General features: G+C 30.5%; 1 protein-coding gene across 8 annotated transcripts in view; it reads left to right on the top strand.

Annotated features, from left to right (window-relative positions):
• The window catches only part of LRBA (LPS responsive beige-like anchor protein), a 754,452-nt gene that overhangs the window by 427,102 nt on the left and 313,804 nt on the right, over positions 1-13,546 (top strand). For all 8 annotated transcript variants that reach the window (XM_012552173.3, XM_023505940.2, XM_031943309.1 and 5 more), the window contains one exon: positions 5,586-5,710. In XM_012552173.3, coding sequence (XP_012407627.1) covers positions 5,586-5,710 — 125 coding nt within the window. The remainder of the gene's footprint in view (positions 1-5,585; positions 5,711-13,546) is intronic.

The following is a 13,546-nucleotide window of genomic DNA, read 5'->3' as shown; positions in this document are numbered from 1 at the left end:
TTGTTTTTACTGTAGTCCGGCCCTCTAATAGTCTGAGGGACAGTGAACTGGCCCCTTATTTAAAAAGTTTGAGGACCCCTGATTAGACTGTAGTAGAGTCTTAGATTGGGAATATTTATAGCCCTTGTTTTAGACTCTATACTATTAAGTACATTATCCCTTTTTGACATTGATGATGTCATTGATGTCAACTTGATGATTCATGCTGAGAGTCAATTAAAACTATCCTTCATATCAATGTTGTAGAATAATAATATGTTATTATATACATATGTAATACTTCTTCAGTCATTCAGTAATTGATTAGCATTTCTTTTGTCACCACAAAAAAAAGCTTGTGTAAGCACTTCACCTATGTAGGATCTTTTCTCCTTTTTTTGCGTTCTTTGTGATATAGGCAGGCATACTACTTGTATAGCTGGGTCAAACATGTACTGTTTCTTAAATTTTGGGTTATAATTCTAAATTTCTTTCCAGAATAGCTCTATGATTCTCAGTTCTACTATCAGTCTGTAAAATTTTTACCATTTTCATTATTTTTTAATCACCTTTATCAATTTGATAGGCATCAGGTAGAAACTCTTAAGTTACTTTCATTTGTGTTTGGCTAATTATTAATGATTTAGAGCATTTTTTTTCATATAACTTCATACTTTGAATTTCTTCTTTGGAAAGTTCTTATCTATATATTTCTATATCTTATTTCTACATTTATCACTTGTGGGCCTAACTTATTCTCATATAGTTAAATAAAATAAGATCAACAAGCATTTTTTAAATTGCTGCTCTGTGCTTTCTTGGAAATGAGACCCATATTTAAAAGAAAAAAATATTATTATTTTAAAAATCCCTTTTTATTTTAAATCATATAGACTGTCTATTTTTTATTCTGTGAGCTCTCTATTTTTTGGTGGGAAATAAGGAATAGGTCATGAAGGTTTCCCTATCCTTAGATCTGAAAGTTACTTTCTTCTTTGTTTTTCTAATTTTCTTATGATATCACATTTTAAGTGTAAGTCAAATATGCTTTTGAAGTTTAATTGGGTATTCACTGTGAGATATTGATGTAAATATAATTTGTGCCCAACTGATGGATATTTTCCCAGGAATTTTTGTTAAATAGTAATGCCTTATCTCAGTAACTAGGTTCTTTGGGTTTATCAAACACTAGGCTGCTATGTGAGTTTGCTTTTGTATTTTATGTGCTTAATCTGTTCCACTGATCAGCCTCTCTGTCTTTTAGCAACTTGTTTAATTGATCACTGAGTTAAAGTATTGTTTGAAATCTAGTACCAATAGACTCCCATTTATTCCAGCTCTTTTCCATCATTTCCCTTGATATTCTTTGGCTTTTGTTCTTTATTATGAATATATATTATATATATATATATATATATATATATATATAAATTTCTAATTTTATAACTTCTTTGGTAGTTTGATCATTGTGAAACTGAATAAATAATTTATTTAAGATATTGTCATTTTCATTCCAATATCCAAACCTACCCTTGAACAATGAATATTTCTCAAATTATTTAGCTCTATATTTCTATAAAAATATTTTCTAGGATTCAAAGTATCAGATGTATGTAGTTCCTGGATATGTCAATAGGTACTAATTATTTTATAGCTTCTGTAAGTATTTTGAATGTATTTCTTCTATTCCTTCATGGTGGGTTTTATTGCTAATATGCAGGAATTCTGATGGCTTATATGGATTTAATGTTTATCCTGCAACTTTTTTGCATTTCAGTCAACTTTTTAGTTACCTTTTTCAGGTTTTCTAAGTCATTATTATCTGCAAAACCCAGTGATTGCATTTATTTTTTCCCCATATTTATTCCCTTGGTTTCTCTTTCTTGTTTTATGCCTGTAAATATAAATCATTCTGAATCATGATGTATATCTTTGTTTTACCTTTGATCTTTCTGTAATGACTAACACTTTCTGGATCTCCATCCTTTTATATATTCTCTGTTAGTTACCTTCCTTTACTTTGAACCATCCACAGATTTGAAAAGCATGCTCTTCTTTTATTTTGCTCCACACCATTAATATGTTGAAAAGAACATGACCAGTGTTGAATAAAATTCTTCACGAGGATTGCGGGAAAGTCATCTGGCACTTAACAGTTTTTGGTGTTAGCCTAGAATGATAGAAGCAATTTAAGCTAATGAGTAAGGCAGACACTAGTTTTTGCAATGCCTCTCTAAAATAAGAAAGTAGTCTAGTTGTAGTGACACACTTCTGTAATTCCTAGTACTTGGTTAAGCTAAGGGGGATGCTTTATGATCTTGCAAGTAGGACTAAAGGTGATCAGTTGTTAAATTCAGTCCCATTATGGTGGAGAGGATGGAAGGGTACAGAAGGCAGCATAAGTAGAGTAAGAGGCAAACTGGCAATAGGTTATATAATGGAACAGGTCAAAACTTTCATGTAGTTAAGTAGTAGGATTTGTCCAGTGAGTAGTCCCTGTACTTCTAGCCTGGACAAGAATGAAAGGCACCATTTTCTCTCCATACAGAGAGTATATTTAAAAAAAAATTTTTTTGATCTTTTAAGATAAATGAAAGGCAAGAGAGTATGGGGGAATAAAACCCTAGACCAAAAATCAGGATTCTGATAACTGATCTCATTTCAGTTACTAAATAGTGGGATAAATTATTTATCATGTCTATACCTCTTTTTCTTCATAGGTGAAATGAAAGAATTGGGTGAATTTATTTCTAAGATTTCCATTTGGGAAAAATTATCTAGGGAATATTGTATTTTGTTATACCACAATATCATATTAATTTTATTTGAGAATATTTTAACAACTGCCTAGCTAAGAAAAAATTTTAGTAATCCTTTCAATATAGTAATTAAGTTAATAAGTTTGAGCAATATATATTTTTTTGGTAATACATGTAGTCATATTATCATGAGAATTTGTTCTTGTGAGATCTAATGACCACTCCCTAATGCGTTTTATATTTTTCTATAAATGTTACCATTTAATGTGTTTAAATGTTTTATATTTTATGCATATTTTAATACTCCAAAAATAAATTTAAGGCATTTTGTTAATTCTAATTTATACATTATAAATAATTCTAATAATTGTAACTTATAAATGTTGAGTTATTTGATCTTTAATAAATGATGTGATAATTTATTCGGTTTGGTTACAGTAGAATAAAATGATTACACATATGTTTTAATCTCTTGAATTATTCTTAACTGTTGATACATATGTCAGTATCTATTGTCACCTAATTTTGGTGTAATTTTATTATAGCAGCTTAACAACTCTAATAATTTTAATTGTTATCTAGAAGAATAACGTCATTTAATTTGATCAAAAGTATGGCAGGATGGATGAGTGACAAATTAATAATTTAACATCTTTTCATAATACTGTAGCATGGAGTATTAGAAAGATTGATGGCAGAAAAGGTTAACAAATTTTAGCAGCTTTCATTAGCTTTACATTGTCATATGTTTATGGTACTGACTGAAATAAGCTTTGTAGGAGATCCAGTCTAGGGAACTAATTACTTGTGCCGATTGCTATACTGATGAATAGACTTTCATTGTATCTTTCCCCTGAAGATGAGCAGCAGTGTGTGATTCACGGCTGCATCCTGGCTGATATTTGATAATAATTTTAACAGATAAATGTAGGAAGGCAGAATGATGAAGTACCTATTCTGGAGCTGTGACTACCAAAGGCATCCACATAGCCAGCTGTGCTCTGCCTTTTTAAAATATCACTGATAGAAAATTTTAAGTTATTAATTGAGCTTCAAGGAAATGTCTTTTCCTCATCTCTATACATGCATATACTTCAAAACATGTTCAGTTACTCTTTTCAAGTGATAACTTTTGCTTTTATTCAAAAATTAAATAATTGACCATATATGTAAATGAAACTCCAAGTTGTCATGTACACATACGTTATATGCATGCATGTATGCATATGTACAAACATAATATAATACCTATTAATTTTAGATACATTTTAATGACAGGAATATAGTCTGCTAGCATTTCTTTCCCTGCTTGTATAATATTCTTCCCTGTCCTTGTAGTAATGATCAAAATCGACAAAGGATATATTTGGTATCCATGTTTTCTTTCCCTATATTCTCAGAAACGAGGTACCAAACCCACTGTAGTCATATCACTTTTTTAAAAATAGCTGTTGAGAAAATCACATAGTTTATAGCATATTTTCTTCTTGAATTGAATTTGAATGACTTAATTTGTAAAATTACAGCTCTATAGACCCTGCATTGTTTTTAGATTTATTCTTTAAAATGCATAGAATATCAATATCATTTTTAGTATTTTGTGCTATAAATTGGTCAAGGATACTAATTTGTCACAGCTGACAGGCACACAATTTTATTAACTCATGAAATACAAGTTGGGTTTTATTTTGTATTTATCATTCTAGTAGAAGTTCCAGTTATGGAAAAAGATTGTATTTTACCATTGAAATTCACATATCTTTAAGCTTTAGATTTTTTGGTTGTTGTTGTTCTTGCAAATTACACCACAGGTGTTTCCCTTCCATCCTGCCTTGCATATTAGGATTCTTTTTTTTTTTTTTTTTTCACTTTACTATTTTCCTAGCAAGATATTTTCAGTGTTCTAGTTAAGATTTAGCTTTAAAAAAACATATTACAGAAAACTCTTTACATATTTGAAGAAGTATAATGGAAGATAAATTTAGCATATCCTTTAAAAAGTAAATTTTAAGATATATGTTTTCCATATAGCAATTATTGCACATCATATAGCATGTAGTTTTTAATTAAATATAAAAACATAGTACATGAAACAGAAATCCAATCTGATTTGCTTGAAAATAGATTGCTATTTCACTCTCCTGCAATGGTTTATTTAAAAACAGTAAATGGAAAAGAAATGCATTTTCTTGTGTTGTTCTAAGCCTCAGGGGCTAAATGTAATGAATATTTTAAGAGATTATTTTAATTAAATTCCTGCACATCTAAACAGAGCAATATTTTATTATCACATACATAAGCATGTAACTGAGGTATTCATTAAAGTTAACACTTTCTGGACCAAGCATTCATAGTATGATTTACTGACCTTGTGCAAAAAGGCACAAATTAGGAAGAAAAATGAAGGGGGACAGACTTTGATTAATATAGGTAATGTTATACCATATTTATAATAGCCTTTTCCCTATTCTGGTTTATAAATGCAGTCACTGAGAAAGGTGCCCTGCTGAGGCTGAAATGAGGCTGAAATCGGAGCACATGCCACTAGAGTGTGGGGAAACTGATCACACTGTCAGCAATTCATTTCAAAATGATGTATTTAGTGCTCATTTCACCTTCCAAGAAAAAAGGGAAAGGAGTTCCTTAGGCTGGAAGGTGATATTGTTATTTTCAAGGACATACCTAAGTAAAAGATTGCAGCAAAGGGGGTGGGGGGATGTTTTACAGGGATTGGATGTGGAGAAGGAAAAAAGGGCAGAGCAAACAAGGAGAGCTTTATGCAGAAATCCAGTGCTACCACGCTGTTTGATAATTGCTAACATATGTGGCTTCTCTGTTTCATTGTAGTCGTCCTCGTGAGTTCTGGCGCCTTGACTACTGGGAAGATGACTTGCGGCGCCGGCGACGATTTGTGCGTAACCCTCTTGGATCGACACATCCTGAAGCGACACTAAAAACAGCCGTGGAACATGGTCAGTGTAAAAACCGCTTTTTGTCCATAGCAGCAGGTACAGTACTTGGTAATGAAGAACAGAGTTTCATTACTGCAAGGCCTTGTAAAACAATTCAACACTACATTTCAGAGTTATTTTACCCACAAATGAAAGAAGTAGCTACTTTTTCATGGACCGCATAGTGTCTGTAATCTTGTGATGTTAATCATATACACAATATATTACACATGCAATATTTTTATAACAGACTTTGTCTCTAGAATTTGGAGCTAAAATTATTTTTAATGACACGTTTAGCTTTGAGTTCATTGTCTTCATCAAGTAAAAGACCACTAATTAATTTAATTACTTTAAAATAATAAAGAAAACAGTACTAAAACCAAATACATTTTGAGGCACTCTTGGGCATATATGGTTTCTTCTTAACTGCTGATTTTTAACTTGAGATTCCAATGAGAAGCAGAGGAAGGGTAATAAATGTCTAAGTGCCTTGGCCTAGGTAGTCTCTAAGCCTTGATTTGTAGATGGTAATGATAGATGGCTAGCGGAAAAAGAGAATAGACATTATTTCCCTATGTTACTGTTCTGCATCATCTTGTTAGCAGAGCTCAACCAAACATATCCCTCTTCCCCTCCTCCCCCCGGTTTTTGTTGTATTGCATATTACCTTACTTCCCATTCAGCAGCAATTTTTGGAAGCCATCTGAAAAGCCAGTAGGAATGAATGAGTAGAACTATGGATTATTCCTTTGGGTTTAACAATTTCTTTATCTTGATTATGCACTTAAACTTATTATTTTATGGTTTTGAAAGTTATTTAAGATACTTAGTTAAGCAAAATGTAAAATGTAGCCACACTTAATATTGTCAGTAAAATTGACAACATATCTTAATGTTTTTTGCTCTTTTTTAAATACAAGAAATAACTTTACTTTTTTCATGCCTGCCATTTAAAATTTCAAGGTTTGTATTTACATTTATAAGGTTAAAGTGCAAAATACAAAGGAAATACTAATTTAAGACAATTAAGAATATTGTTGAGATCTAGATGAAAGAATATAATGTTGGGTTTGGCCTCAGCCAGGCAGCTTAACCTCTTGCACTCAGCCTTAAAGAGCCATTTCTGGAAGAAAATGTCTACAATATGTCATCAGATATAACACCAAATGTGACATCAGTCCTTTAAAATAAATGGCCATACAGAGAATAGTCAATAACAAAGTGATCTAAAAGCAATGAGTCCCAGAGCCTTACATCTTCAACAGTAGGAGGAGGGGAAGGAGAAACAAAATGTAGAATTAATTAGGCCACTTCTGTTTTGGCTATTCTTATTTTTATTGTGAGGTGATTCTGTGGATTTTAGAGTAGAATGTATTTTTTGGTTAATGAGCTTACATTTAAAAGATATACTTTTTAAAAGGATTTTATTCCATCTGAGCAAAAAAAAAAAAGAACTTGGTATTTCTTGAAAAATAGTTTTGACAATTTAAGATTTTTTCTTAAATCTTTTCTTTCACTTAATAAGGATTTTTACATTTTTTGCTTTAGATAAGCCATTTGTTTTCACAAAATTTCCTCATTGCATAGTTAATTTTCTAAACTCATTTACAAGTGAACAGAATAATGTGATTTTTGTTCCCTGAAATTAAAATAATCCTTCAAATTTACTCCTCATACATATTTTTTCACACTAAGGATTTTCAAATTTATACCAGAAAAATAATAAATTGAACCATTCCATTTAGACAACATAAGTACCCACCTATGTGATGATCCTAGTTGTAGTTTTGTTATGAGAAAAAAAATTCCCTTGCATATCTTGTCTTCTGTGATCTTGCAGTAACATTACATTGGAGCAGTTTACTTTCTAAAAATACTCACCCTTTAAGTTAATACCTTTTTTAAATTTATGAGGATTAATAACTCTGATTTTTAAACCATTAATGAAAAGGTTAAAGTAACTTTTTTTTTTTTTAATCTTAAAAAGTTCCATTTAATTCCATAAAAGAGAAAGCTAGGCTAAAACATTTGATTAAGTACTGTCTTGTTTAGTAGAATTTTTATAGTTCTCTAGTGATCATCAATATCCAAAGCAGATTTTGAAGTGCAAAAACATTTAAATAAGGAATAAACTTTTAATAGAAAAATATTCCTCTTTGTTTATTTCTGTTTCTAATTCAACTTTTTGTTATTGTAGTTCAACTAAAAATCAAATACCAAGTGAATAAGCAAATAGAGCTAGGTATACTACCTTTTTCACTAAAATTTATAGTTATCTTTTGTTTAGCTTTCTTGAAAGATGCTAATTATAATTGTCTAAAATGCTAGTTATACTTATCTATTTTTTTTTAAAAAACAATAAAAATAATGTGCCATAAAGCATTTTATGAAGTTCTGGAAATCAATCCTTACTGCATGATGCCATAATTTGTTGTCAGCATTCAAAACAATTATATTTAAAATATAATTTTACAGTTTTAAATCTGAAAATATCTCCAAAGTATCAACAATATAAGTGTAATTTTAGAGTAATACTTATTTTTAAGAAACGGTTTTGAATAAGTTAAAAGTTGAATACTCAAATTAAAGAATAGGTTAAAAAAAAAAAAAACCAGATTGGGGGGTGGGAATGGGAAGATGGCCAAAGATGTGATAAAATCCTGCAACAGATAAAATTATAGTGAGTAAAAATGTTTACATATAACTAGTCTTTGTGCATTTCCCATTGTTTTATATTTAGGTCCTAGAAGGTTGACTTCATTTTGGGAATAATGCATTTTTAAAGTGAAGAATCTGGAGTACCATGCACTGTATTAATATGAAAGAAAAAGATCCAAAGGGAAATCTTGTTGGAGATTACTTATGTATTTTAGTTGTTAGCGCCATCTTTTCCAGGAATTGATTTGATTTGAAGGAAAGCCTCTAGTGCAAAGGTGGCCGAGTAAATACCTGAAGACTAATGTTCTCTGTTCTCACGATCAATACCAGCCCCATGACTCTACTTCTGGCTACCTTCTAGTTAAAAACAAATTTTTTAATTCTGACAATTTAATTGCCCTGCCCAAGTTCACATTAACTTGCTTTAGGGAACGAAGATTTAGGTAATTTTTCAAAGAAAGAACCTCCAAAGTAGTTATTTGTAAAAGTCATTGTTGCATTGTAGGATTTTTTTTTTTAACTTCATAGCCATTATCATATCCCTATTTTAAAATTAAAAATTTTGTTTAAATTTTGTGAAAACAGTCTATACCAGCTAAAGATTAATATTTTGATTTAAAATTTTCCCTTTTTGTATATATTCTTATATATGAATGTACAATTATTAAATATTCATTAGCATTCAAATACAAGGTACTGAATAGATTTGCTAACTTCTATTGTCTGATTCTTCTTATTGAATTTCAGAGCTAATAGGGATATTAATGATCCAGTACCCATATTTTACAGATCAGTAAACTCAAGACTCAGAGAAGTTATATTCACATGGTCACACATTAGTTAGTGACAGAGATGAGACTAGAAGATAAGCAATCTTACTTCTAATAAAGAACTAATGTACGTTTTTTTCCAAACTTCTTATTTATTTTAGTTGACATTTTATCATCAAGTTAAAAGAAAAAATAAGTTTAAAATTAAAGTGTTATAATAACTTTTATTTTCAAGGTTCTACTTCAGTGTGTTTTTTATTTAGGTGATAAAATGAATCCTACTTGGAATAATTGCAGATTGTAAGGATATAGAAATATTTTTTTAAAAAAATAAAAAAATGGTAAGATTGTCTGTACCATCTAAAGGAGAAAATTCTTTCTCATTGTTGCCATTGCTTTGTGGTCAGATTCTATAAATAGCAGATTACACCCTTATTCTTTGTCTTTGGTAGATATTCATTTAGCAAGATTTTTTGTTAATACAAATATGCTTCTGTATAGAATGTCATAAATACTTTATTTGATAGATGGATAAATAGAAAAATCATGAGCTTGATGACATGACAAAGGTAGATGAGGTATATTTTTACCTTATTCAGTAAAAGAACTGAAAAATTTCATTCTTAGTAGTTTTTTTGATATCCAGAAAATTTCTTGAGCTGGAAATTGTCATTAAGATAGATGTTATTTAACCTAACTCAGCAGTATGATAAACTTGAAATATATTATATTTGGAGTTATCATATCAGTTATGTTTTAATTTTTTCTTGTAATAAATAATAGTATAAAATAATTCAAGAAATAGGTTTTTGAAGCAACAAGATTATTCCCTGATCAAGCACCTACCATGCTTCTTTCCATCTCTTTAGCTGCCAAAATATATTGTTCTCTCTGTTAATGTAGTAATTTCTAGAATTCCATATTCAGCAGGATAAACATGATTTGTTCTTTAAATCATGGTGGGCTGTTTTAAGCTACCCACACTTTATTGAGCTTGTCCCATGTCCCCAGTATCCTTCTTTGTAAATGCCACAAATTACATGCCATCTATTTGAAATATGATATATTTTCTAAATTATTCCAGTGTAATAAAGGCAGGGATATATCTCTAGAATCTCAATAGAGTAGAGCTTTGGTAGCTCTCATCATCTGATATATTAGTAAATCTATTATAAAAATATGTGAAGTTATATATTATCATTTTAGTGGTTGAGATGATGAATGTTACTTTGAAAAGTAATTTTTCTTGAAATGGTATGGTGCCAAAGACTTTGGTACATAGTCTTCTCCTACTTACTTTCTGAAATATTAACTGGGCAGTCTACTAATTGAGGAAAGGAAAAGAATCTGTGAATCTCAAATAGAAAATATTCCCACATACTTTTTGTCTTAGCATCATTCACCCTATTCTGCAGACAAATCCATTCCTATCCAGTGTTGCTTCAGAACTTGCCTCTAATAATCTCACCCACACATATTAAGCCCCTGGTGGAACTTTCTTTTGAGTTCAGTTTACCAGCCTTTAGTACTGACATGGATTAAGACTGTATAAAATGCAACTAGAGACATTTAAAAATTAGTATAGTTTTATCTAATAATAGCTCTAGCTTCAGTAATGATTTAGTTCAAAAAAAAAAAAAAAATGGAACCGCAACAAATACAAAGCTAGATGTGTGGTATATTTTTACCTTATTCTGTAAAAAACTGAAAAATTTCATTCTTAGTAGTTTTTTTGATATCTAGAAAATTTCTTGAGTTAAGACTAAATTGAACATACAACTTTTATTTAAATGATTTAAAAGTAAGCCCCGACATCTTCAAATTAAACGGTTAGTTCATTGTGGAATACACTGACACACAAGTGAAATATGACATCAGATACCTGTTTATAAAATGGTGATTAAATAGTATAGTATAGCTAAAAATAAAAATGTATTTTCCCCCAATGCATATAAACATTATAATTACCTTTTATTTTTGCTTGGAATTGTTTTGTTCTAATTTTGAAAAAAAAAAAATCTTTAGCAGAAAGCTATTAGGCCACTGAGAATTGAACAACAGCGCATGTGGTGTGTATTAGAGTACTGTTGGTAATTTTACTGCTGCTAACTTAAAATCCTCAAGGGGGAGTTAATTACAGGAAAACCATTCTAAATATCAGTAAGCTGCATATTTTCCATGACAAGAGGGTTTTTAGCTCAGATTGAACAGTTCCAGAATCTGAGCTTTTTGTTTGTTTGTTTGTTTGTTGTTTGATAAATTAAAAAATAAGATAAAAGTTAAAATCCCATATATGCAATATACACATATTACTGTCTTTTACATAAAACTTTCCCTTAATCAGAATGTATTCTGTTTGGAGCAAATTGTTAAGAACATGAGAATGTATACATCATCTTTATTTCAAACTCTAAATTGAAATGATTGAAAATTAGAAATGTCTTGGGTCATTTTACTTTATCTTGCCTTTAAATGTGCATTTATTTACTGAAAGTTTAAGCCATGTTATATTGCCACTAGGGACTGCCTTCCTCTGTAAATGTTTGCAGATTAAAGTTTTTTTTTTTTTTTTTTTTAAATAAGCTAGTGGAGCCTAAAGTCATGTATGGCAGTAATCAGGGAAAGTAATGAGCAAGTTGGTCCTGATGTGTTTGGCATATGTTCCTCAGACATGGATTTGGATGTGAATATTTTCATAATTTGCATTTTATGTTTGATTTTTTTTTCTAAACTATTTTTTAACCAAACTTTTTTTAATAAGTAAAAGCAATCCCTAACTATATATATATATATATATATATATATATATATATATGTATGCCAACTTGTGTAAAAATGCACAAGTTCCATGGTTTTTTTTATTATAGGAAGAAATAATCCCTCCATTTAAAAATTAGCATGTTGATTAATATAATTGTCCAGTAAGTAGTCATTGATTTACATCTTTTAAACCTCACTTTTAAATTTTTATACTTTAAAGGACTAATTTTTTTTAATAAGTTTGATAATATAAAATTTTAAAAACCTAGAAGTGATTGCTTACTTGGGGACTTATTACATGTTTCTGCAAAACAAATATTAAAAGAATGAAGTAACTTCTTTCATTCAATCTAAAATTTATATCTTAACATAGTATACTTAATTGTAACTTTGATATCCAGTATTTTAAATGATGTGCAAATAATAGCAAATACTTATCATTTACATAACCCTTTTTTTGCAAAGAGTTTTATATATTTTGTTATTTGATCTCATATATTTAAGAAAATAAGATTTTATTCTCCCATATATAATATGAGAATAAATGATTTATTAAAGAAAACTTTCTCCCACCTTTTAGATTTTACTATATTTTTAGAAGAAATTAGAATCCTTGAAGTATTAAAATATCAGGAGAAATACTTCTATTTATCCAAAAGTAATACTCTATTATAGCAATGGAATGAATTAATGATAACTACAAATGAGTTGGCAATGATATAAAAATGAAGTTTTGATGTCAAAATGAAGTTTTATTCTACCCATAAATAACCTTTGACTACAAAACTATAGATTATATAGAATTACAGACCTGGAAAGATCCTTAGAGATTTATCTGGCCCAGCCCCTTCATTTTACAGAGGAAGAAACTGAGTCCCAACGAGATTAGTTACTTGAATCAGTTTGCTTGCCTGTGCTATAATTTATATGTTTAAAATCCATTGGACTGATTTATTTTAATAAAATATGCTTTTAGTGCCATCTGACTTCACCCTAATTCCTTCTTGGAAACTGGTTTTCACCAGGCTGGATCTCTTCAGTCATTCTACAGGGAAAGCTTATGCCCTTAGTTCAAAGAATCAGGTGCACCAGTTCCAAGGACTAGGTCAAGTTTGTATTATGTAAGCACGAGAATACAGGGCTTCTCAGTGAAGTTCCAAAACCTGGCTTTTTTCACATGGATGTTACAATTTTCTATGTATCAGAAACATGGTCCAGCTTTTGTTCAAAACCTTTTAGGTAACCTGTTTCCTGGTGGTCCATGAAATTGGTTCTATCCCTTCCAAACATGAAGGCATCCACACCCTCTGCTCTGTAGTTGAGTTAGAGGCTTGCAGTATTTGAAGTTCTGGTTTTCATTTCTAGTCCCCAGATCATTTCTCCCAGTTACTTCCACTGACTCCTCTGCTCCTTCTCCTAGTCTCATTGTTGGCTGTCGGCGCCCCCCAGAGCTCCTCCTTTGCAGATTGCAGAGATTTGTGTGTTTGCTTCTCTCTTCCTCCCCTCCTGCTGCCTTGTCACATGTCCTGAGAAAATGGGCATGGCTCTTTTTTGCTAATGTATTTGTAGAGACTTCTCTGGCCTGCCAAACCTTTTCTGTTGTGTTTACCCCCAGGGTGTCTTAGCCCTTTAGTTTAACCGCCTGGAGAGGTGGCTTTTGCACCTC

This window comes from Sarcophilus harrisii, chromosome 6 (genome assembly GCF_902635505.1).
Source record: "Sarcophilus harrisii chromosome 6, mSarHar1.11, whole genome shotgun sequence".
Classification (NCBI taxonomy): domain Eukaryota; kingdom Metazoa; phylum Chordata; class Mammalia; order Dasyuromorphia; family Dasyuridae; genus Sarcophilus; species Sarcophilus harrisii.
Note: the sequence above shows the minus strand (reverse complement) of the source record. Positions and strands in the feature narration are given on the sequence as shown.